Here is a 25,921-nt window from a genome sequence, read left to right on the forward strand (position 1 = left end):
GGAAACCTAGCTACTTGGTCACTGTGTAAGGATAGGTTATGAGACTCCAAATAGTTGTGATAGTGTCTATGAAGCGCTTACAGGGTATAGAGCACTGTACTAAGTGCAAAGACTACATGGGTGGGAATTAGACATGGTCACTGCCCCTCAGAGGCATACAGAAAAAGTTGAAACTAAAAGACCAAGCCAACAAAGAAATGGAAACTAAGACCAGGAGGATACTGGGCCTAGAGGAGAAGAATTTCAGGAACCTCAGGTCTCACAGTCCAAGTCTCTACTACAGACACAGTGACTGCTTCAGCAGCATTTGCCACAGCCTTCCAGAGGTTTTCTGAAGGTGATGCCAAGCTGTGGCTGTTTTTGTCTGTCCCACTGGGGTGAAGTGACACCAGTTGGGATGGAGACCCAGAGGAGGAGACATAGAGGAAACACCAGTCTCATTGAAGTCAGTAGACAGCAGATTCTACATCCAGCAGTGTGTGAAGTAATGGAGTAAACTCCCCCACCTGACCCTGTGCCCTTACAAAATCTCACATCCTGTCCCAGGGCAGATCACGTGACAGCAGGGACTCTGCACGTGGTCTTATAGAGCGATGGACGAGCTGAGTCCTGCTGTGAAGGTAGAGTAGAGAGACGATTCTCAGGGTGAAGAGCTCCCAGCATGGCGCTCTCCACCCTGCTGTGGGCCGTCACTGCCTCCTTCTGCTTCGGTAGGGACACGTCTCACCTACCACTTGGGGTCAAGAGGGATGTGGGGATGGGCAGCTGGTGTGTGTGTGTGTGTGTATCTTTGTGGGTGTGCGTATGTGTATGAGGGTGTGTATGTTTGTGTGAGTAAATGTCAGATCATTTGGATAACCTGGGTAAAGGAGTGATGAAATCTCAGATTCTGTGAGCCATCGGGATGGACCAATCTTGTTCTCTCTCTTTTCTATAGGATCCAGCATGGCCCAGAGCATCTCTCAGGCCCAAACAGCAGCGTCCGGGCAGGAAGGGGGGAGTGTGACCCTGCCGTGCAACTACAGCACGAGCTACAGTGCTTACTATTTGTACTGGTACAAACAGCCTCCCACAGGGGGTATGACTTACCTTATTCGTCAAGGTTCTAGCATTCAAAAGAACTCAGTAACTGGCAGATACTCTGTGTCTTTCCGGAAAGCAGAAAAATCCTTCAGTCTCACCATCACGGCCTTACAACCCGGGGACTCGGGTGTGTATTTCTGTGCTCTCAGTGCAGCCCACGGTAAAAGGACTGGCAGAAGGACCCGTACAAAAACCTCAGAGCCTTGAGATCCCCAAACTCAGTCATGAAGTGTTGGGGCTGGGAGCAGCCCGGCTGGGGGCTGGGGAGGAAACCGTTGGCTCCATTCTAGGAAAGTGCTCCCCAGCTGGGCTCTGAGTTCATAGGACATGGCTCAGCTTTCCTGTCTCACCAGCCATCTTGACTCTTGACTTTTCACTCCAGTGCCCTACGTGGCTGTCTCTACTGGGAAAAAAATATAAGTCGTATGATCAGTGGGGTTGGGCGGGATGGGAGCAGTCATGAGGGCAGGTTAGTGTCTCTGGTTGTTCCCACTGATGGACTTCGGTGATTTCTGGGGGATACTGATCAGATCTCCTCTCTGTCCCTCTCCCCCACCCTGGTCTGTGCTGTGGACATCTCACCCCTAATTCCTTAACTGAAATTTCAGCCCTGCACATAGTTTACTGCTAGAATCTCTGAGAGGGTGCAGGCCTAGGGTGCTGGGAATGGGAGCAGGGGTCAGGGTGATACAACATTTGTTTCCTGGAGGGTTTTAGGAGTGGGGGGGGGGGGGTTGGGATTTCTGTAACTCAAAAAACTAACGAGCTCCCGTTGTGTCTGCTATTGTTTCCCTGACAGGGGCAAGTGGCCAGGACAAGTTGGAGCGGATTCCTACGGCCCTGAACATCCATGAGGGAGAGGTGGTATAATGAACTTCATCTACACAGTGGGTGATTTCAACATCCTGCAGTATTTCAAGCAGGATCCAGGGGAAGGCCTTGTTCCATGTTTCACATAACCCCAAACAAGGATATGAAAAAGAAAAGGAGGTTCCTAGCCACAGTCAATACTCAAAATCACATCGCCTCCCTGCACATTAAGGGTTCCCAGTCCATTGATATAGCCATCTACCTCTGTGCATCTGAATCTTCTCTCTATCCTCAATCACCAGGCTCTTCTGGGACCCCTTACCTCTCTCCTTCTACTGTGGGCACCAGTCCCGGGCCCCCTGGGTCTGGCCACACCACGTTTTTGCTGTCCTTGGCTTCCTCCCTGCAGGTGATATCAGATATCATCCCTATCTGAATGATACAAGGATCGTAGGAGGTGGCTTCCTTCCAACATCATTATGAAGATCATCATCAGTATTTAATGAACACTTACTATGTGCAAAGCACTGCACTAAGCTCCTGGGGGAATACAATATTTCAGATTGGCAGACATCTTCCCTGACCACAACGAGCTTAAATCTAAAGGGGGAGGCAGACGTTATTAAAAATAAATAATTTTATAATATATAATTCCCTGTGGGGGACAGGAGTGGAGCGGGAAGTGACTTCTCCTCGCATCCTCGGTCAGATGGGGAAACAGAGTAACGAAACCTGGTCTGGATGCCCCAGCAGTACAGCAGCGTGGCTCAGTGGAAAGAGCATGGGCTTGGGAGTCAGAGGTCATGGGTTCTAATCCCGGCTCTGCCACTTGTCAGCTGTGTGACCGTGGGCAAGTCACTTAACTTCTCTGTGCCTCAGTTACCTCATCTGTAAAATGGAGATTAAGACTGTGAGGCTCACGTGGGACAACCTGATTGCCCTGTAATTACCCCAGGGCTTAGAGCAGTGCTCTGCACATAGTAAATGCTTGACAAATACCAACATTAATTAATTAATTACTGCTTTCTGCCTTTTGCACCGTGAGGGCCCCTCTGCTCAGGGATGCCGAGAGAGAACACAAGTGATCATGTGGCCAGAGGAGGGCAGTGTTTCCCCTTCTCACAGGGACCTTGGACAGCTCACTGGGTTGGCTTCGAGGGTCAGAGTGAGGGAGAACCTGGGCGGGTTGAGTTTTTGAGAATCATCCAGAAACACTTTGTGCAAAAATGTTGTCACTGACCCTGCGGGAAGCCTCCTCCTTCCCCTCATGCTCCTCTTCATAATTAAGGGAAAATTAATTCAATGCCAAACACTTAGGGTCCCTGAACGAGTATCTCTCTGTTATAGTGTAGTCTCCCAAGAGCTTAGTATCACAGTAAGTTATCAATTAATTCGATAGATTGTTTGGAACAGAACATGATAGGATCTTCTCACACTCAATCCACGTGGAATGTCTCCCAAAAGAAGAATCTTAACTTCTGCCCCAGACAAGAGAATTAGTCTCCAGATTGCGTGCCCCCTTCTGGCCCACCACAAAAACTTTCAATTGTTGCTAATTTCATTCCGCACCAAGCGGTAACTCTTGACCATTGGCTTTCAGGCAACCAATCAGTTTCCTACTCCCTATTTATCCACTTTCTTCTCCCACTACCTCCCAGCTCTCATTCTTCATTTTCTTAAGCTAACCAACTCCTCCTGGCACTCTGTCTTCTCTCCCACCTCTAATACCTTGCTCATGCTCTTCTTTCTGTCTGGAACTCCCTCTCCCTTCATATCCACCAGACTGCAGCTCTTCCCATCTTCAAAGCCTTTCTGAAATCACATCTCCAAGAGTCCTTACCCACTTAATTTACCCTCTCCTCAAGTTTCATTCCTCACCAGTTTTGTACTCACCGTATCTCCCAAAGGCATTTTTGCACAGGCCCTATTACTTCAGGACTCACTCACCTAAATATTCACTTCCCTACTTTCTGCAATCTTTAAATTATTAGCCCAGCAAACTTCCCTGCTACATTCTAATCTCCTTGAGGATAGAAATCATATCTACCAACTCTACTATGCTCTCTTGAGTGTTTAGTTCAGTTCTGCATGAATGGCTCCAAAAATACTATTCACTGGTTGACTGCTCTGGCCTACATGAAAATTGCCTTCTGCATTTAACCTCTTTGTACAATGATGTCGTTAATGCTCATTCTTCTAGCCTCTTCACTCTACCTCTCTCTCTCTTTCTTCACAAGCTAAGGGAAAGTGGATTATTGTAAGTGGTTTTCATGTTCTGATAGGAGCTGAGCATCAGGTGACCAGACAGGAACTTACGAGGATCAAGGGGAAGCCAGTCCCTCCAGAAGCCCCAGTTCCTGTCCCAGTGCAGGTCATATGACATCAGGAACTCCTCACGTGGCCTTGAGGACCCAGGGGGCAGGCCTTCCTGGTTACACGACTGTGTAGAGAGACATTTCTCGAGGGAAAAGCACTCATCATGACGCTCTTCATCCTGCTGTGGGCAGTCACTACTTGCATCTGCGTCGGTAGGGATGCCCTCCCCCACAGGACTGAACCAAGGAGCCAAGGGGAGGGGGAGAGTGCGTGTGAGTGATTGGCTGGTGTGTGTTTCCGGATCCATGAAGATGGATTAATCCTGTTCTCTTTCTTTTCTTCAGGATCCAGCGTGGCCCAGAGCGTCTCCCAGAATGAAACAGTAGTGACTGGGCAGGAGGGGGACACTCTGACCCTGCCCTGTACCTATGAGACGAGTTTTAGCTCTTATGATTTATTCTGGTACAAACAGCTTCCCACGGGGGAGCTGATTGACGTTATTTATCAGTATTCTGCATCCCAGAAGAATGCGAGTGAAGGACGATTCTCTGTGAATTTTCGGAAAAAAATTATGTCCATTAATCTCACCATCACAGCCTTACAGCTGGGGGATTCGGCGGTGTATTTCTGTGCTCTCAGTGAGGCTCACAGTGATAGGACTAGCAGCAGGAGCTGTACACAAACCTCAGAGCCCTGAGGCCCCACCACTGCAGGGGAAGGTGGGGGAGATCCCCAAGCCCAGACAGAAGGAGGAGAGAAGCAGTGCAGCCTAGTGGAGAGAGCACAGACCTGGGAGTCAGGGGATCTGGATTCAAATCATTATTATTATTATTATGGTATATCTTAAGAATTTACTATGTGCCAAGCACTGTTCTAAGCCCTGGGGTAGATGCAAAGTAATCAGATTGTCCCACGTGGGGCTCACAGTCTTAATCTCCTTGTTACAGATGAGGTAATTGAGGCAGAGAGACGTTAAGTGGCTTGCCCAAGGTCACACAGCAGACAAGTGGCTGAGTCAGAGTTAGGACTCACGTCCTCTGACTCTCAAGCCCGGGCTCTTCCCACTAAGCCATGCTGCTTCAAATCCTGCCTCCGCCACATACCTGCTCCATGACTTCGGACAAGTCACTTCATTTCCCTGTGCCTCAATTCCCTCATTTTCAAAATGAGGATACAAAGCCTGTTTTCCCTCCAACTTAGACTAGGAGCTCCATGTGGGACCTCATGATCTTGTATCTACCCCAGTGCTTAGTGCAGTGCTTGGCACATCGCAAACATTCAACAATTATTGTTATTATTAGTAGTAGTATTTTTATTACCTGGACTGTGAGAGCCATGTGGCACAGGAACCGTGTTTCATCTGATTGATTTGTATCTTTCCAGCATTTAGAACAGGGTTTGACAAGCCCGTTGTTGGGCAGGGATTGTCTCTATCTCTTGCCAAATTGTAATTCCAAGTGCTTAGTACAGTGCTCTGCACATAGTAAGCGCTCAATAAATACGATTGACTGAATGAAAAATTAAATGCTAAACAAATACCCTAATAAAGAGGAGCAGAAGCTGGGGTGGAGAGCAACCCAACTGGGACTGAAGAGGAATCCATTAGCTTCGTTCTAGGAAAATGCTCCCCACCTGGACTCCAAGCAACTATTGAACAGGTCAGACACTCTCTTTCCAGCCTTGTCAACCACTGACCTTTCCTCTGTGATCCACCGTGAATCATTACTCTGATGGAAGGATGTTTTTCAGAAGAGAGAGCTTAGCAACTGGGATGGACCCCGGGGTCATTGCAGCTCGGCCACTACAGATAATTCTTAGACCATGCCAAAAACCACACACAGGAGTGTGGGCACGTTTTACTCAAAACACACACACACACACACACACGGAAACATTAAAGGCAAAGGAGCAGAAACAGAGACACCTCAAATCATTCTGCTGATTCTTCAATGGTTTTAGTGATTTGGGAATATTTGCATATCTAGCCACGAGGTAACAATGATTCGCTTCTTCAATTTACCCCAGACAGCTCATTCTACCTAGGAGAGGGTGTCTCTGAGGATGTGGCTTGTCTCTGATTGGCTGCGCAGCCAGGCTGTGGGTTTTCTGCATGTTCTGGGGGCAGAAGGAGAAGCAGGAATTTCCAGGAGGGGGAAAAGGTCTCTTGGGCTGAGGAGCCTGGTCAGTGTCCCAAGGCCCAGAACTGAATTCTGAGAGACCCCGACCACAGAGGGTAGATGGAGAAGGTCCTGGGAACCTTATTACTCTTCCTGGGGCTCCAGCTGGGCTGTAAGTTTGAGATTCACGGGCAAGAAGGTGTTCCCCTCGAGGCCAAGGGAAAGAGAGAGCAGAGCTCAGGGCAATTCAGCAGCAGTTTCCTGTGGGGCCTGTGGGAGAAAGTGGGCTTTCTGGAAAGTGCCGAGCTGACGAGTGTCATCTGTGTCTGTCATTGTCTCTCTGACAGGGGTGAGCGGCCAGGACAAGATGGAGCAGACTCCTCCATCCCTGAGCATCCAGGAAGGACAGACCGGCACCATGAACTGCAGTCACTCAATGGTCGGTTCTGGGTTCCTGCAGTGGTTCAGTGAGAAACCCAGACAAGGTCTTGTCTCCCTGTTTTCTGTAAATTCTAAAGTCATGGAGAAAGGAAGATTCACAGCCACATTCAATTTTAAGAATCGCCATGGCTTCCTCTACATCAGGGATGCCCACCCTGGAGACTCAGCCACCTACTTCTGTGCCGTGGATGTACTCTGATCCCTAGACACCTGCAGCCTGTGCAGAAACCCTGTCTGCAGCTGGTGCTCCTGCCATCTTCCTACTCAATGGGAGCAATGTCATTCGGGGAGGGGGGAAAGCAGGAACCTGGGAGTCAAGAGACCGGCATTCTAATTAAACTCTGCCACTGGTCTGCTGTGTGACCAATGACAAGAGACAGTCTCTTCCTCCATTTTCTCATATTTCAGACAGGGAATAATTTCTGACATCTGTCACTAAAGTGTGGTGAGATTAAAATGATGTGAAAATGGGAAAGAGTAAAAACAATGTAAAAACAAAATAAAAACACCTTTCACCTGTGGCAGATCAGGGAAAATGTGCCAAGTAAAATCACAATCTCCGCTCAGTCATTCTTGTACAAGTGCTAACCGAGTGTCCCTACCTGGAGCATAGCCCACACTCACATCCCGTCTGAGGACTTCCCCTGCCTCTCTCTGGTTCACCCTGGCTTTGTGCAGATGGAAATGCTGAATTTTTGGTTCCTCTAGGTGAAAATCCACGAAGAAAAAAAACACCAGGACTTGGCAGCCTCCTACTCCATCTCTTCCTTCTCCTCCACAACCCAGGAGAAAGAGGGTTTTGGAAAATGGTTTTCATTTCCCAAAAGGAAATTCCCCGACAGACTTCTCTGATGGACACACACTGAGTGTCAGGTTACCAGGAAGGAGTGTGAGAGGGTCAAGTTAAACCCTCCCCCATTTCCCCTCCCCAGAAACCTCACTTCCTATCTTAAGAAGGGTCACATGGCACTTGAGGACTCTGCACATTTCTCTGGGGGAAAAGCTCCCAGCATGGCACTCTCTACCCTGCTGTGGGTGGTCACTGCCTCCATCTGCCTCGGTAGGATCACCTTCCCCCAAGGGCCTACCCCACTGTTCAGGGCAAAGGGGGATGTGGGAGTGGGCAGCTGGTGTGTGGGTGTGATTGGGAAGAGACAATTAATTTCCAAGTGACTACTGGTTCTGATTAACAGTGTGATAGAAAACCAGTTAATCTGTTTTTTCTCTCTTTTCTACAGGCTCTGGCATGGCCCAGAAGGTCACTCAGACTCAACCAGAAGTATCTGGGCTGGAGCAGAATAATGTGCTCCTGCCCTGCACCTATGCCACGAGTGCTAGTACTTATGATTTGTACTGGTACAAACAGTCTCCTTCAGGGGAGATGATTCCCCTTCTTCGTCAGTATTCTCACAGCCAAGTTAGTACAAGAAAAGAGATTCTCTGTGAATTTTGAGAAAGGAAAAAAGTCCATCAGTCTCACCATCATAGCCTTACAGCTGGAGGACTCGGCTGTGTATTTCTGTTCTATCAGGGCCACGGTGAGAGGACTGGCAGGAGGAGCTGTACAAAAACTCCAGGGCCCTGAGCCCCTCCCTCTGCAGGGGAAGTTGGAGGACATCCCCAATTCCAAGAAATAAATTTGCATGTGTGCATGTGGTTAGGAGCAGGGGTGGGAGGGAACTGAGGCCAGAGAGGAAACTGTTGACTTCAATTCTAAGAAAAACCTCCCCAGCTGGGCTCCGAGTGCCTGGGTTATGGCTCAGTCACTCTCTCAGCAGCCTTGTCGATTCCTGACCTGTGGCACGTCCTGGGAAAATGTGCCAAGTTAAAATCACAATCTCTGCTCAGTGATTCTTATACAAGTGCGAACTGACTATCCCTACCTGGGACATAATCCACATTCATGTCCTGTCTGAGGATTTCCTTACTGGTGGTCCCTGGCCCTGCCTCTCTCTGGCTCTCTCTGGCTTGTCCTTTTCTTCCTCTAACCCACTTTTACTTCTGTCACTCCGGGAGTTTTTCTGCTCCAGAGCTTAATGAAGAGAAAACCCTAGCACTCTCCCTCCTGCAGAAGCCACACTCCTGCTCTGAGACTAAGACCTACCCATCTGTGCTGCCCTCTTCAATGCAGATAACTGGTGTCCCGCTCTTCATTCCAGGGTGGCTTTGCCTCACTTCACTCTGAGGCTAAATCTGCATGGATGGGTGTGTTTTGGAAAGCATTTTCTCAGTGGAAAATCTTTTTTTTTCCACTCATAACTGCTTGGAACAAAAACTTTAGGGCATAAACTACCATGGAGACTATGGTCAGAACCGGGAGCAGCCTCTAGTGTACCTTCTGATTCAGAAAAAGCGTCAAGCCTTGGGTCTCTTATACAGTGGAAATAGCTTTCCCATGGTCTCTGTCCCCAGTGGGAGGTGGAGCATTGTTCTCTCCCTCAGTCTTGGACATAATGCTGTTGACCACCCCTCCACCCTGTAGGTGTGCAGGAGAAGATAAAGGACTTCCAGGTTAGTGTATCAGATAGGGGAGATCCATGGGGCCAGTCCATTCTTGATTCTGGGGAGACCCACTAAGGCCCCTGGGAACACCTGAGAAGCTGGGATGGAAAAATTTCTGGATGCTCCATGGCTCAGTGACTTGAGGGTTAAAGCCACTGTTCTGTTGTGGCTTGGGCAACAAGAAGAATCATCAATCGGAGCCATTATTAGTGCTTAAAGAATTCAAATGGAAATTTCCCCTTCTGCACCCACAGGGGATTGGGAAAAGGAAAGGTTTGGAGAGTCCCTTGTCATCTGCCCACCTGAGTAGAAATGGCAGAAATGGGGAAGTGATGGGATTGCTACATGTTACCATCTGCTTTGATTCTTACTAGATATTTGCTTTGCATGAAGCACTGAGGTTCCACATGGGGCCATGTCCCCCTCCGCACTGCCTTCTGATTGGCTGATCCCCTCAGTGCAGGGAGACCTGGCTAACGTTGCTCTGTCGGGCTTTGAATGTCATATTCTGTCCCGTTTCTACCTCAGGGAGACAGAAACCCCTCCCATTCCCACCTTGGATCAGCTAGCATGGCCAGAGGGGTCACAGTGACACTCCTGCTGCTGCTCAGTAAGTGCTGGGTCTCCCTTCATCACTACAAACAGAGACAGTGACAGAGAGAACCAGGACAATGTGGAATATCTACTCCTTTCTTGTCACTGAGGGCCCTGTGAAGAGAGATGGAGCTAGAATCGGGTCATTTTCCCCTCAGGACACGGGACTCCCTCACTGCCTCCTCTAACTGAATCCTTGACAAACCTCTGGGCTGTCCCCAATGTGGAGCGGCATCTCCATTTCATAGCCAGGTTCTGAGAGGGAACTAGAAAAATCCCATCTGCCCTGCTGCCTGTTTGTGCCATCCTGACCCCCAGATACCCTCTCTCAAGGGATTCCTCTCCTTCTCCTTCCTGGGCCTGGGAGCTGAGGCTGAGGCTGGGATGAAGGAGCCAGAGAGTGGGGAAATCCATCTTACTCAGGTTTGGCACGCGGATAGCAGGATCGGGATTCAATCCTTTGTCCCGATTCTCTCACAGGTCCAGCATTGGCTAATCAGGTCACCCAGTTCACATCTATAGAAGCGATTGAAGGTGACGATGTGGCTCTCCAATGTAACCACAGCAGTGTGACTTCTTCAACCATCTTCTGGTATCAGCAAATCCTCAGCCAGGCACCGGAACTCGTGCTGGGAGGCTACTCCAGTACCAGAAGTGCCAAGGCCACGTTAACCATCCAGGAAGACAGAAAGTCCAATATCCTGAAACTAACATCCAGGGGAGAGATCCTGCTGTGTACTACTGTGTTTGGTAGTTATCCCCACACCCGATCCCTGTACAGTATCTCATCAGTGGGGACTAGCAACAGAGGGCAGCACAGCACAGTATAGAGGCAAAGTTTTTGGGGTTTTTTAGTATTTGTTAAGCGCTTACTGTGTGCAGAGCGCTGTTCTAAGTGCTGGGGTAGATGCAGGGTAATCAGGTTGTCCCACATGAGGCTCACAGCCTTAACCCCCATTTTACAGATGAGGTAACTGAGGCACAGAGAAATTAAGTGACTTGCCCACAGACACACAGCTGCTAAGTGGCAGAGCAGGGATTTGAACCCAGACCTCTGACTCCCAAGCCCCAGCTCTTTCCACTGAGCAACGCTGCTTCTCAAACAAGTTGGGCACAGACATCAGGATGATAAGGAAGCTGCCAGAGAATAAGTGACTACAAGCATACAGGGAAGTTTTAGGTGTGCCATGAGTCAAGCATATTAATTGAGCGCTTACTAAACTGAGCACTGTACTAAGCGCTTGGGGGATTACAATAGAACAATATAACAGGTATTTTCCTTGCCCACAACGAGCTTATTGGATATTTTAGTGGTATTTATTAAGTGCTTATTGTGTGCCAGGCATTGTAATAAGTGCTGGAGTAGATTCAAGCTAATCAGGTTGGACACAGACCCTGCCCCACTTGGGGCTCACTGTCTTAATTCCCATTTTACAGATGAGGTAACTGAGGCACAGAGAAGTTAAGTGACTTGTCCAAGGTCACACAACAGACAAGAGGCGGATCTGAGATTAGAACCCAAGTCCTTCTGACTCCCAGGCCTATGGTCTAACTACTAGGTCCACCCTGCTTCTCACCGCTGTTCGATGCTGACGGCTGCAGAGATGTCTTCTGCTCTGAGGGTCTTGTAACCACTCCAGTGCGAGAAAGGTCCTAGTGAGTATCTCCGCACTCTCTGCTCTCTTACCACTCCTTTTCTGGGGACAAAGCCCTACTTGGAAAGATCACAAAATGAGGATTCTATCCTGACTGGCCTCCACATTCAATCTCGGAATTCCCAGGGACATTTTGGTTCACTGTGCTTTGGGACCGCTTCCTGCAGAGATGTTGAAGTTGAGACCACCTCCAGGTTTCATTCCTGGACCAGAATCTCAGTCCACATTCTCTCCACATTTTGTCTTCAGCGGCAGTGGTGTCCTCTCCAGGGCTATTTTGGAATACAGTTTTTGATCCCTGGATGCAGGGAGCCAGAAACAGGATTCATAGTACAAAGGAAATTTGATCACTGAGGGACGTATCTGAAGTCTAAAGGGTCAGAAAGAAGCACCTCGAACACGGGCTTAGAGCACGGGCCAGGAAGTCAGAAGGACCTGGGATCTAAACCCAGCTCTGCCACTTGTGTGCTGTGTGGCCTTGGGAAAATCAATGAACTTCTCTGGGCCTCAGTTACCTCATCTGTGAAATGGGGATTAAGACAGTGAGCCTTATGTGGGACTTATGTCCTACCTCATTAAAAACTTGTACCTATCCCGCCACTTACTACAGTGTGTGGCACATAGTAAGTGCTTAACAAATGCCATAAAAATGTCCAAGGAGACTAGAGTGACCAGCTCCTCACAGCCCCTCATATGTCTTGCCTGAGAGCCCGAGTCCCTCTTCCCCCTCACAAGGGGGTACTCTGAGGCACAAACCCTCCTGGCCATATAGTTAGTACAGTGCCTGGCACATAGTAAGCGCTTAGCAAATACCACAATTATTATTGGAGAAGCAGTGTAACGTAGTGGACAGAGCACAGGCCTGGAAGTCAGAAGATCATGCGTTCTAATTCTGGGTCTGCCACTTGTCGAATGTGTGACCTCGGGCAAGTCACTTCTCTGGGCCTCAGTTACCTCATCTGTAAAATGGGGATGAGGACTGTGAGCCCCACATGGGACAGGGACTGTGTCCAACCCGACTTGCTTGGATCCACCCCAGTGCTTAGTACAGTGCTTGACATGTAATAAGCACTTAAATGCTATTATTATTATTATTGTTACACTCCCTTGCAGTTCAGTTATTTACCCAAGAGATGGAGCAGAGGTACCAGAACTCAGACTCTTCTCGCGCTTATCCCAACCCCAACCCCAGGTATCGGCAACCGTTCAGAGAAAGTATCTGTCCACAGACAGGAACCCACACAGAGCAGCCCCCTCTCACAGTGATCAAGCCCCTTACCCCTCTATTCTTTCTCCCTTCTGTGTCATCTATGCACTTGGAGCTGTATTAAGTGCTCTGGAGAGTAAAAGACAACAGAGTTGGTAGATGTGTTCCCTGTTCACAGGAGCTTACAGACCAGAGGGGAAGACAAGGATTTATATAAATAAATGAATTATGGATCTGTACATAAGTGCTGTGGGGCTGGAGGTTGGGTGACTATCAAGTGCTTAAGAGGCACTTACTACAGAGCTCTGCACATAGTAGGGGCTCAGTAAATACAATTGATTGATTGATTTGTTCCCCCAAATGACAGGGAAGTGACACTCCTATAGCAGGGAAGTTGTCGGACTCCTTATAGCCTCTGTTCTCTCCCTGCGCAAAGCTGACCATACTCAACATTCATGTACATAAGAGTATTTAAATGTATTAGTGTCTTAACAAATTAATGTGTATATTTGCTTAATTATTGAGAGACATCATCCTGATTTTTTTTTTCTACTTTCTTCCTTGTTCTTCCAACTACTCCACCTATTTGTACGTAATTTTTGTCTGTCTCCATTATAAATAGCTTCGGTAAGAACAGAGCATAAGCATCTTCTTTTTGTTGAATTTTCCAAGGCATGTAGTACAGAGCTCACTATGCAGAAGGTGCTCAATAAATATCCCGGACTGATTGATTGACCGACCTAGGAGAGGGTGGAGACAACTTTACAACTGATTGGTGGTCTCTTCCAAACAATTAGGAAAGATGTAAGGAGGGAATTATCACGTTTCCCCAAGCCCCCCGCTGCTTTGCTGGAGTGAGACTACAGGGCTGGATGGGCACTGGCCATCAGTGGCCATCATGTTCAGACACAGTATCGACGCTGCTCATGGTCATAGGTTCTAAAGATCTGATTAGTTGAATCAACAAGAGGACGGCCCCAGTTTGCTAGCATGTTTCCACCACTTGGCTACCAAGTCTTGACCTCTCGTTTGTAAGTCCAGCTCCACTCTCATCAGAAGCAGGCATTCCCAGGTTATATTATCTGATTCTCTATAACTGTATTTTCCTGATCTTCTCTTTCCTGAATTTTAATTCTAGATTTCCCTTACCTCCCAAGATGGTTAGAAATGGTGATATTCTTCTCCGAGTTCCTGCTTAACTCAGCTGAATGTCATCAAAACCTGATAAATCTGTTCTCTCTATTGTCCATCCTACAACTTATATTGTCCATGTAAGTTACTACATGGACCTCACACTTTATACTGTCCATCACAGTTGAAGCCCATCACAGTTGAGTCTCCCCAGGCTGACGCTGATCCAGTAATGACCACTCTCTGAGGAAGAGAACATAGTCATAAGCCTCATTAAAGGCAGGACTAAGCAACCTAGTGTCGAGTTATGGAGAACAGTGGAAGAAGATCAGGGTAAATCCATCCCAACCCCGGAAACCCCATTTCCTGTCCTGGGGTAAGTCACGTGGCCTTGAAGAGCCAGAGAGCAGGCTGAGTCCTGATTTCAGGGCAGAGCGAAGTAGAGACATTTGTAGGGGGAAAAGCTCCTAGCATGGTGCTCCCCACCTTTCTGTGGGCAGTCACTGCCTCTGCCTGCATCGGTAGGGACAAGTTTCCCCTCAGGAGTGACCCATGGATTAGGGCCAAGGAGGGAGTGTGTGTGTGTGTGTGTGTGTGTGTGTGTGTGTGTGCATGTGTGCAAGTCTCTGGGATAGTGTCAGGGAAGGGATTATGGATTTTTAGATTACTGTCTATTCTGGTTAATCCTTGTTCCCTGACACAGGCTGTTCCCCTGTGAGCCATAGGGATGGACCAATCCTGTTCTCTGTTTTTCCTGCAGGATCCAGCCTGGCCCAGAGCGTGTCTCAGACTGAAGCTACAGTGTCTGGGAAGGAAGGGGACACTCTAAATCTGAACTGTACCTATACTATGACTGATCCTACTTACTACTTGTTCTGGTACAAACAGCTTCCCACAGGAGAGTTGATTTACCTGATTCGACAGGATTCTTGGTCTGAAAGGAACAAAGATGGGAGATTATCTGTGACTTTGAAGAAAGCAAACAACTTTATCCATCTCACCATTGCGACCCTACAGCTGAGAGATTCAGGAGTGTATTTCTGCGCTCTGAGTGAGGCCCACAGTGACAAGACTGACAGGAGGAGCCGTACACAAACCCCAGAGCTCTGAGCTTCGCCTGCAGCCAGGGAAGGTGGGGGAGATCTCCAAACCCAGACAGGAAGCCTGACTTCCTTGAGCTGCAAAGGGAGCACAAGGTTCAGCTCTCAGAGGCTACTAGGTCCTTGTCAGAGAACTGGAACCTTGATGCCGGGGACCTGAGGAGTTTCCCTCAGTACACAGACCTCCCCAGCTCTTCATATGAGCTGTCTCCTGGGTCACGAATGGTTGGGGAGCGGAGGTGTCTCTGAGGGAAACTCCTCCCATTTCCTCCCTGTGGGTCAGTGAGTGGGTTCCTGCAGGGCTTGTTAGACTTGGCCACCATCACTGCACAATCCAGACCCACGTTCTGACTTGGGGATTCAGGAGGCATGAGGGAAATCCAGATTTTTATTGCTATTCTTACTCTGAGTCTTCCAGGTAACCGTTGATGTTCTGTCCTGTGTCCCAAGCCTCCTCAATGAGGGGCTGGGGACAACTCAAGAACTGATGTTCTCTCCTGTGTTTGGTGTTTCAGGGACCGTGCTGGGAGACTGGATAGGACCTGCAGTATCACAGGTGTCTGAGGTGGAAGGGGGGACGGTGAACCTCAGCTGTTCTTATAATACCACATTATCAGGTTCTGTCACCCTCTTCTGGTACCGCCAGCATCCGAGCCAGAGCCCAGAGTACATTCTCTACAGAGGAGCAAAAGGGTTCTCGGGAAGCAATAATGCTGGTTTTGCCATAAAAAGATTTTCTTCAGAGACTACAACAACCTCCACAACTTTATCCATCAGAGAGCTGGTCCAGGAAGACACTGCTGTGTATTACTGTGCTCTGAGTGAGGCACAGTGAAAGAGTCTCACTGGTAGATGGTACAAAAACACCAGCTGGGGAGATGGGAGAACAGAGAAAACAACGGAAATGTTAGATGCTGAGAAGAGTCTGAAAGCTAACCTAACTTTCAGTAGGATGTGGAATGAACCATTGGCTGGAAGAAAGGGATTTTGAGTGATTAATGTGAGTGGCCTCCCCTCCCAGCAGCCATGTCATTTAATTTTAGTCAACACCTCGTTCCAACCCCGATACACAGGGAGCCCCGACTTTTCACACATGCGCAGATTCTAACATATACTCTACTACACCAATTTATACAGTCCTTTAGACTGTAAGCTCCTTTTGGACAGGGAACATGTCTAAAATACTGCTATTTTGGACTCTCCCAATTGCTTAGTACAGTGCTCTGCACACCACAAGTGCTTAATAATGATTATTGATTGATAAATTGAGCCCTCTGGTATTTTTAAATTGCTTTCTGGGATCTGGGACCAGTTGTGGGAAAGTTTTCCCAAGAAGCCCCAAGTGCCTGGCGGGCTCAAAACATAGAAGAATTGACTTTCCCAGATTTAGGTAATCAAAAAGATCAGGGAAGACCAGATCATCTGGTGCCCCTCTCTCTACACCCTCCCCGCCAACACATACACCTCATTCCTCCAGAAATTTTACATCTGTCCAGAAGGGAGCCATGGTTGGAGCTAGGGGAGGGTGTCTATGAGGGGGAGAGGGGGACTGTGGGGGTGCTGAGGTAGCAGACCCAGATTTGATTTTTTTTAAGATATTTGTTAAGTATTACTACCTGCCAGACACAGTTCTAAGCACTAGGGTAAATCCAAGGTAATCAGGTTGGCCAGAGTTCATGTCCTACAAGGGGTTCACAGTCTTAATCCCCATCTTACAGATGAGGTAACTGAGGCACAGAGAAGTGAAGTGACTTGCCCAAGGTCACACAGAAGTCAAGTGATGCAGTACGGATTAGAACCCACGTCCCTTTAACTCCCAGGTCCATGCTCTAACTACTAGGCCACGGTGATTTTCTGAGCAGTGAGATTGAGAATTCCCTCATTGTTGCAGGACAGAAGGAGAAAGAGAAACAAGGGGGAAATGGCTACTTGGGCTGGAGAAAGTAGTCAGCGTCCCAGGGGGCAGAACTGAGTGTTCAGTGAACTCGGCCATCGAGGGAGGATGGAGAAGCCCCTGGTGGGCTTGTTACTGATTCTAGAGCTCCAGCTGGTCTGTGAGTTTGGGGGTTCGTGGGGATGAAAGGGAGAGCCTCAGGGAACATTCCCCATGAGGCCGATGGGAAGAGAGAGCAGGACTCAGAGTTGTTGAGCAGCTGTTTTCTGCAGGTTGGTGGGGAGAGGGTGGGATTTCTGGAAAGGGCTCAGCTAACCAAAGTCCTGTGCATCCGTCATCCACAGGGACCTTCTGTCATTAGGCACAAAGAAGAGAAAACTCCAGCTCTCGCCTGCCTGCAGGGCCCCACAATGCTATATGTGGTAAGGAAGTGGCCCTTTACCCTGCCTCATGTCAGTGCTGCCTCCCCGTGTGCGACCCTGTCACCGCTAAACAACTTCCCCTGTGTTTAGCACTGAGGTTCCATAATAAGGAGGCTTGTCTCCAAGCCCTCTGCCCTCTGATTGGTTGATCCCCTTCAGTGCAGGGAGACCAGGCGCAATGTAGCTCTGTGGCAATTAACTGTCACACACTGCCCTGCTCTTACCCCAAGGAGACAGACACCTCTCCCATTCCCACCCTGGATCAGCCTGGCATGGCCACTGGGGCCACCACAACGTTCCTGCTGCTGCTGAGTAAGTTCTGGGTCTTCCCTCGTTGCAAGAAACAGAGACAGGGACAGAGGAGACTAGGACAGTGTGGAATGTCTGCTCCTTCCCTGACACTGAGGACCTTTTATTGGGAGAGGGATCTGGAATGGGGTCATTTTCCCCTCAGATCACAGGGCTCCCTCATTGCCTCCTCTCACTGAATTCTTGACAGACCTCTAAGCAGCCTTCAACCTGGACAGGCATCTCCACTTTGTAGCCAGGTTCTTGGAGAGTGGGGGGACTGGGAAGCTTCCATCAGCCCTTCTTGACAGTAAACGCTCCTCTAGACTCTAAACCCGTCATGGTCAGGGCACGTGTCTGCTAATTCTCTCGAATCGTACTCTCCCAAGCGCTTAATACAATGTTGTGCATAATAGTAAGCACTCAATTAAATACCACGGACTAATTGATTTGTGCGGGCCTCCCCCACCCCCGCCAAAGATGCCCTCTCCCAGGCATTCGTCTCCTTATTATCTCTCGTTTTGGGAGCTGAGGCTGGAGTGTTGGAGCGGAAGAGTGGGAAATCCATCCAACTCAGGTTCGGCATGGGAATTGCAGGATCGGGATTTAATCCTTTGTCCTGATTCTCTCACAGGTCCAGTGTGGGCTTATCAGGACACCAAGCTCTCATCCATGGAAGCATTTGAAGGACACGATGTGAATCTCACCTGTGACCATGGCACTTTGAGTTCACCATACATCTTCTGGTATCAGCAAATCCTCAACCAGGCACTGGAACTCGTGCTGAGCGGCTACACCACTATCCAGAGTGCCAGGGCCACGTTAACCGTCCAGGATGACAAAAAGTCCAACATCCTGACACTGCACAGTGTGCGGTGGACAGATTCGGCTGTATACTACTGTGCTCTGAGCGACACAGTGCTATTCTCACAGAAGGTCCCTGTGCAATATCTCACCGGTGGGGACTCTCAACAGAGGGCAGCACGATACAAGGTAGAGGAATAATTGGGCAGCAACATCAGAATGAGAAGAGAGCAACCAGAGAACAAGTGACTACAGATATACCAGTGGAAAGAGTACGAGTTTAGGAGTCAGAGGCCGTGGGTTCTAATCCTGGCTCCCCTGCCTGTCAGCTGTGTGACTCTGGGCAAGTCACTTCACTTCTTGGAGTCTCAGTTACCTCATCTGTAACATGGAGATTAAGGCTGTGAGCCTCATGTGGGACAATCTGATTACCCTGTATTTATCCCAGTGCTTAGAACAGTGCTCGGCACATGGTAAGCGATTAACAATTACAACATTATTATTATTATATGCCAGGAAGATCCAGGTTTGTCCTCTAGTTCTTTGGATTCTGAAGGCTGCCCAGATATCTTAGGTTCTAAGGGTCTCTGAATTTTAGCAGTATCAACAAAACACTCATCAGTGTCTCTGCACTCTCTGCTCTCCTATAGCCCTTTGTTTGGGAAGAAACCCCTGCATGGGAAGAGCCTGAGATGAGAGTTCTCTCCTGACTCACTTCCACATTCAATCCGAGAATTGGATTCACATTCAATCAGTGAATTGGTTCACTGTGCTCTGGGATCTTCCCTTCCTGCAAAGACTCCGAAGTTGAAACCCTCTGGGATTTCATTCCTGGTTCAGATTCTCAGTCCACATTCTCTCCACCTTTGGTCTTTATCAGCAGCAATGTCTTCTCCTGGGCCCTTCTTTTGGAATACCGCTTTTGATCCCTGGATGCAGGGAGCCAGATACAGAGTACATAGAAGAAGGGAATTTGGTCATTGTGGGACAGGTCTGAAGTCCAAGGAGATGAGAGTGACCAGCTCCTCATGGCCTCTCATATGTCTTTCCTGAGAGCCCGAATCTCTCTTTTCCCTCTTACAGGGGTTACTGAGGCACGTACCCTCCTGTTGATAAAATGCAACCCAACCAGGCCATGCAGTTCCTTATAGTTCAGAAATTTGTCCAGCAGAGAGCAGGGAGGCACCAGCAATTCATGGATCTTCAGAAATCCTCACCAGCCAGAACTCACTCTCACGCTTAACCCAACCCCACTCCCAGAAAACAAGACAACATGTTCGGGGACAGTATCTGTCCAGAGACGGGAGCCCCGCCAGAGCACCCCCTTCTCACAGTGATCTTTCCCCATTTGAACCCCTTCCCACCTATTATCTCTCCCTTCTGTGTCATCTATGTACTTGGATCTGTACCTCTTAAGCACTTGATGATCACCCCCACACCCTCAGCCCCACTGCACTTAGGCACAGATTCGTAATTTATTCATTTCTAGTAATGTTTGTCTCCACATCTCTTGTGTGCAGGGAACATGCCTTCCAACTCTGTTGCCTGTACTATCCCCAACAGTATAGTGCTCTGCACATAGTAGGGGCTCAATGAATACCCTGGATTAATTGATTGATTCCCCCAAGTGATAGGAAAGTGTCACTCATATCAGAGAAGTTGTCTGACTCCTTTTAGCCTCTGCTCTCTCCCTGAGCAACAATACATTTTATGCCCTTACTTGACATTCGTGTATATAAGGCTATTTAAATGATCTTTCTATTTATATATTAATGTGCATATTTATTAAATTGATTATTGAGTCATGTCATCCTTCCAACTACTCCAACTACTTCACCTATTTGTATGTAATATTTGTCTCCTTTCCACTATCAGTAATCTCCGAAAGGACAGAGCACATATATCTTCTTTTTGTTGAATTTTCCAAGGCACTTAGCAGAGAGCTCACCAGTGATGCTCAATAAATATCACGATTGATCTGGGAGAGGTCAAAGACTATATCACACCTGATTGGTGATCCGTTCCATTCCAAACAATTAGGAAAGATGAAGGGAGGGAAGATTACAATTCCCCAAGCACCCTGCTGCTCCTCCTGGAGAGTGATTACAGGGCTGAGTGGACCAATGGTCAGACATAGGATTGAAGTTGCTCGTGGTTGTAGATTCTACAGATCTGACTAGTTCTGAGGCAACAAGAATATCACCCCAGTTTTCTAGTCTGTTTCCTCCCATTGGGCACCTAGTCTTGAGTCTTGTTTGTAATTCCAGCTCCATTCTCATCACATGCAGCCTTTCCCATTTTATATTCTCTGATTCTCTTTAGGTCTATTTTCTTAATTTTGCCTTTCCTGAATTTTAATTCTCAATTTCCCCTACCTCCCTAGGTCATTGGAAATACTGCGATTCCCCTCTGAAATCCTGCTTAACTTAGCTCAGTGACATTAAATCTTGGGGATCTGTTCTCTCTATTGTCAATCCTGTAAGTTCCTACATGGCACCTATCCCCGAATATTGCCCATCACATTTGAATATCTTCAGGCTGACACTGGCCTACTGATATCCACTTTCTGAGGGAGATGACAAAGTCATAGTTCTCATTAAAGGCAGTATTTGGCAACCTAGTGACAACTTGCAACTAGCAGTGGAACAGGATCAGGGTAAATCCTCCCCAACCCCCTCAAGCCCCATTTCCTGTCCCAGGGTAAGTCACATGAGATTGCAGAGCCAGGGAGTCCTGATTTCAAGACAGAGCCAAGTTGAGTCATTTTTCAGAGGGAAAAGCTCCTAACATGGCGCTCCCCACCCTGCTGTGGGCAGTAACTGCTTCCGTCTGCCTTGGTAGGGGTGCCCTTCCCCTCATGATTGACCTACCCCTCAAGGCAAAGGAGAGGGTGGTGTGGACAACTGCTGTGTGTGTGTGTGTGTGTGTGTGTGTGTGTGTACAAGCCTTTGGGGTGGTGTCAGGGGAGGGATGATGAGTTCTTAGATTATTGTCTGTTCTGTTTCCTCCCTTTTCCCTGATATAGACTGTTCCTGATGATTCCCCTGTGAGCCATAGGGATGGACCAATCTTATTCTCTTTTTTTCCTGCAGGATCCAACAGGGCCCAGAGCGTATCTCAGGCTGAAGCTGAAGCATCCAGACAGGAAGGGGACACTCTAAATCTAACCTGTAACTACAGTACAAGTGAGAGTGCTTACTATTTATTCTGGTACAAACAGCTTCCCACAGGAGAGCTGATTTACCTGATTCGACAAGATTCTTGGTCTGAAGGGAAAAAAGCCACCAGATTATCTTTGACTTTCAAAAAAACAGAAAATTTGATCCTTCTCACCATCGCAACCTTACAGCTGGGAGATTCGGCAGTGTATTTCTGTGCTCTAAGCGAGGCCCACAGTGATGGGACTGGCAGGAGAAGCCATACACAAACCTCAGAGTTCTGAGCCCCACCTGCAACTGGGAAAGGTGGGGGAGATCCTCAAACCCAGACAGAAAGCCCAACCTCCTCAAGCGGCACAAGAGCCAAGAGGTTCAGGTCTGAGATTCGACTCTCAGAGGGTCCTGCGTCCTGGAAGGAAAGACTCTTCAGAGAACTGGAAGCTTGACCTTGAAGCCTTGGGGCATTCCACTCAGAATATAGACCACCTCCCCAGCCCTCCACACGAGCTGTGTCCTGGGTCATGAAGCACTGGGGTAAGGAGGTGTGTCTGAGGGTAACTCCTCCCATTTCCTCCAGGCAGGTCAGAGATTGGGTACTTGTAGGGATTGTTCGACTTGGCCATCATCACCGCAAAATCCAGACTCACACTCTGACTTTGGGGCTTCAGCAGACATGAAGGGAATGCAGCTTTTTATTGCTGTTCTTACCCTGACTTTTTCAGGTAAACGTTGGTGTCCTGTCCTGTGTCCCAGGCCTCTCCCATAGGATACTGCGGGGAACTGAAGAGGTGACGTCTGTCCTGTGTTTGGTGTTTCAGGGGCTGTGCTGGGAGACTGGATCAGACCCACAGAATCAGAGGTGTCCCAGGTGGAAGGGGGAACGGTGACCCTCAAATGCATCTATAGCACCACAATATCGAGTGGTATCACCCTCTACTGGTACCGCCAGCATCTGAGCCAAGGTCCAGAGTATATTCTCTACAGAGGAGCAAAAGGGTTCTCGGGAAGGAATAATGCTGGTTTTGCCATAAAAAGATTTTCTTCAGAGACTACATCAACCTCCACGACTTTGTCCATCCGAGACCTGGTCCTGGAAGACACTGCTGTGTATTACTGTGCTCTATTAGGCACGGTGGCAGGGTCCCAGTGGAAGGCTGTACAAAAAACCCCCAACTGGGGAGACAGGAGAATAACAGGAAAAAAATAAGAGAAATAGTTGCTGAGAAGAGTCTGAAAGCTAACCTAACTGTCAATAGGATGTGGGATGAACCACTGGCTGGAAGAAAGGAATTTTGGGTGGTTAATGTGATTGGCTCCCCCTCCAGCAGCCATGTCATTTGATCTCAATCAGTGGCTCTTCCTACCCTTCACCCACAGAGATCACTGTTCTTTCATGCAGATACAGACTCTAACAGGCATTTTACTACAAACATTTACAGTCCTGTGGATTGTACGTTTTTTCTTGGGCAGGGAGCCTATTTATGACACTGTTATACTGGACTCTTCAAAGCTCTGCATACCATAAGTGCTCAAAAAAGATGATTGATTGATATACTGAGCCCTCTGGCCTCTTTAAATTACTAGGATCTGGGATCAGATGTGGAAAAGTTTCCCAGAAAGCCCCGGTGCCTGGCAGAAACATAATATGGAAGAATTGAATTTCCCTGATTTAGGCCATAAAAGGAGGAGGAAGGACCAGAATTGAGCTCGTGATGGAGAGCACAAGATGAGATACTTAGCCCTCTCCCACCAATGACCTAATTCCTCCAGAAACTGTATAGAGGGCTGAGGTAGCAGACCCAAAGTTGATTGGCTGAGCGGTGAGATGGAAAAAAAAAATCCTGCTTGTTCCGGGACAGAAGGGGAAACAGGAAGGCTCTGGAGAGGGAAATGATTCCTTGGGCCCGGGAGCTTAATCAGCATCCCAGGGCCCAGAACTGAGTCCTCAGTGACCCAACCCGTGGAGGGAGGATGGAGAACCCCCCGGGAGCCTCGTTACTGATCCTCGGGCTCTAGCTGGGCTACAAGTTCGGGGGTTTGTGAGGACAGAATGGGGAGGCCCAGTAGGTATTCCCTATCAAGCCGAGGGAGGGAGAGAGCAAGGATCAGAGTTGCTCAGCGTCTTTTTCCTGGTGGGAGATCTGTGGGGAGAAGGTGGAATTTCTGGAAAGGGTTGAGCTAACCACTGTCTCTGCTTCTGCCGGTCCCAGGGACTTTCTGCTAATAGGCAACAAGAAAAGAAAACCCCAGCGCTCTCCTATCTGCAGGGGTCCCACACATGCTACATGTGACAAGAGGCCCTTTATGCTGCCTCGTGGCAGTGCTGCCTCCCCGTGGCCGACCGTGTCTCTGCTAAACAACTGCCCCTGGGTTTAGCACTGAGAGTCCATAATGAGGAGGAGCGTCCCCAAGCCCTCTGCCCTATGATTGGCTGATCCCTCTCAGCGCAGAGAGACCTGTCGCTTTGTGGCAGCTTAATGTCATACTTTGCCCTGCTCTTTCCTCAGGGAGTCAGACACCTCTCCTGCTCCCACCAGGGATCAGCCTGACATGGCCAAATTGACCACAGTGACATACCTGCTGCTGCTGCTCAGTAAGTGCTGGATCCCCCCTCGTAGCAAGAAACAGAGGGTGGGGTGACAGAGGAGACCAGGAGGGTGTGGAATATCTGCTCCTTCCCTGTCACTGAGGGCTCTGTGATGGGTCATTTTCCTCTCAGAACATGGGACTCCCTCACTGCATCCTCTCACTGAATCCTTGACAAGCCCCTGGGTCGTCCCCAAGGTGAAGCAGCATCTCCACTTTGTAGCCAGTTTCTGAGAGGAAATAAGGAAATGCTTATCAGCTCCCCTGCCTGTTTGTGCCGACCTGCCCCACGGGTACCCTCTCTCAGAGGGTTCGTCTCCTGATTCTCACTGGGGTCGGGAGCTGAGGCTGAGGGTGGGATGATGGAGCGAGAGTGGGAAATCCATCCCGCTCAGGTTCAGCATGGGGATCACAGGCTCAGGATTCAATCTTTTGTCCCGCTTTTCTCACAGATCCAGTGTGGGCCAATCAGGTCATCCAACTCCCGTCCGTGGAAGCATTTGAAGGACAAAATGTGAATATCATATGTAATCACAGTGATGCAACTACTGAAACCATCTTCTGGTACCAGCAATTCTTCAACCAGGGACTGAAACTTGTGGTGAGTGGCTACTCTAACGCCACTAATGGCAAGGCCATGTTAACCATCCTGAAAGGCAGAAAATCCAATATCCTGACACTGCACAACATCCAGGTGACAGATTTAGCTGTGTACTACTGTGCTCTGAGTGACACAGTGTCACCACCACACGGGGTCCCCATACAGTATCTCACCAGAGAGAACTAACAGCAGAAGGCAGCCCAGCACAGGGTAGAGGCATCACTGGACACGGGCATCAGGATGAGAAAGAAGCAGCCAGGCCGGGGAGACCTAAGGGCACCCTTCAGTTCTTTGGATTCTGATGGCTACAGAGATATCTTCAGATCTGAGGATTCTAGAATCCTCCCAGAGCCAGCAAGACTCCCAGCAGCATCTCGCCTTGTCACTGATGGCAGAGGGGAAGTCACTCAGCAAGAGTTCCAGGGCCTGGTTGATGAATTGCTAGTACCAGAAGAGGGCTTCAGTAGTTGCACTACTGTGGTCATGTGTAAGATTCATATTGTGTCCTTCAGATGCTTCCATGGACGCAGGCTGAATGATCTGATTGGCCCACATTGAACCTCTGAAAGAATCCGGACAAAGGATTGCATCCTTAACCTGCTCCCCTATTGTCCCGAGTCCAGAGACAAACGACAATCTGGGAAGAACCTAAGTTCAGAGTTCTATTTTGATTCCTTTTCCCATTCAATCCCAGCTTTCCAGAGATACTGATACTACATTAGGCTGGAAGCATCTTGTGCAGGGACAGAGACGTTCATTCCCAAACCAGATACACATTCTTGACTGTCTATTCTTGATTGGTACCCCTTTTTCAGTGGTTTCTCCTCTTGGAGCAGTTGTGAGCTCCTGTGTGTTAATAGATAGCTGGAGCCATGGGAGCCACAGATGCAGGGAGCCCCAGATATGGATATGGGGCAAGGATTTGTCCCCAGGCAGCATAGGGTGCAAATCTGAAATCCAAGGGGATGAGAATAAGTAAATCTTCACAGCTTCTCTCAGTCACCGACCCAAGCCACGCCGAGGCATTCTGAGGCAAAACCCTTCTGTCATATATCCTCTCTCCCCTCTGGTTGCTTATGCATTTCACTGTTTATCCCTTAAGCACTCTGATACTTACCTCATCTTCACAGTGGTGTGGAGAAACAGGGTTAGGCCAATGCCAAAATCAGGGGAAACCCAGCAAGTGCAAAACTCATTTGTCTTGGTGAGGAA

General features: G+C 48.6%; 1 gene segment (V, D, J or C); it reads left to right on the top strand.

Moving 5' to 3' along the window:
• Positions 1-9,839: 9,839 nt before the first annotated feature.
• Positions 9,840-25,921, top strand: part of LOC100076420 — a 301,688-nt gene continuing 285,606 nt past the window's right edge. The window contains 3 exon segments of the C gene segment in view: positions 9,840-9,879; positions 10,344-10,554; positions 24,769-24,836. Of these exon segments, the coding sequence occupies positions 9,840-9,879; positions 10,344-10,554; positions 24,769-24,836 (319 nt within the window).

The sequence above is a fragment of the Ornithorhynchus anatinus genome, chromosome 13 (genome assembly GCF_004115215.2).
Source record: "Ornithorhynchus anatinus isolate Pmale09 chromosome 13, mOrnAna1.pri.v4, whole genome shotgun sequence".
NCBI lineage: Eukaryota > Metazoa > Chordata > Mammalia > Monotremata > Ornithorhynchidae > Ornithorhynchus > Ornithorhynchus anatinus.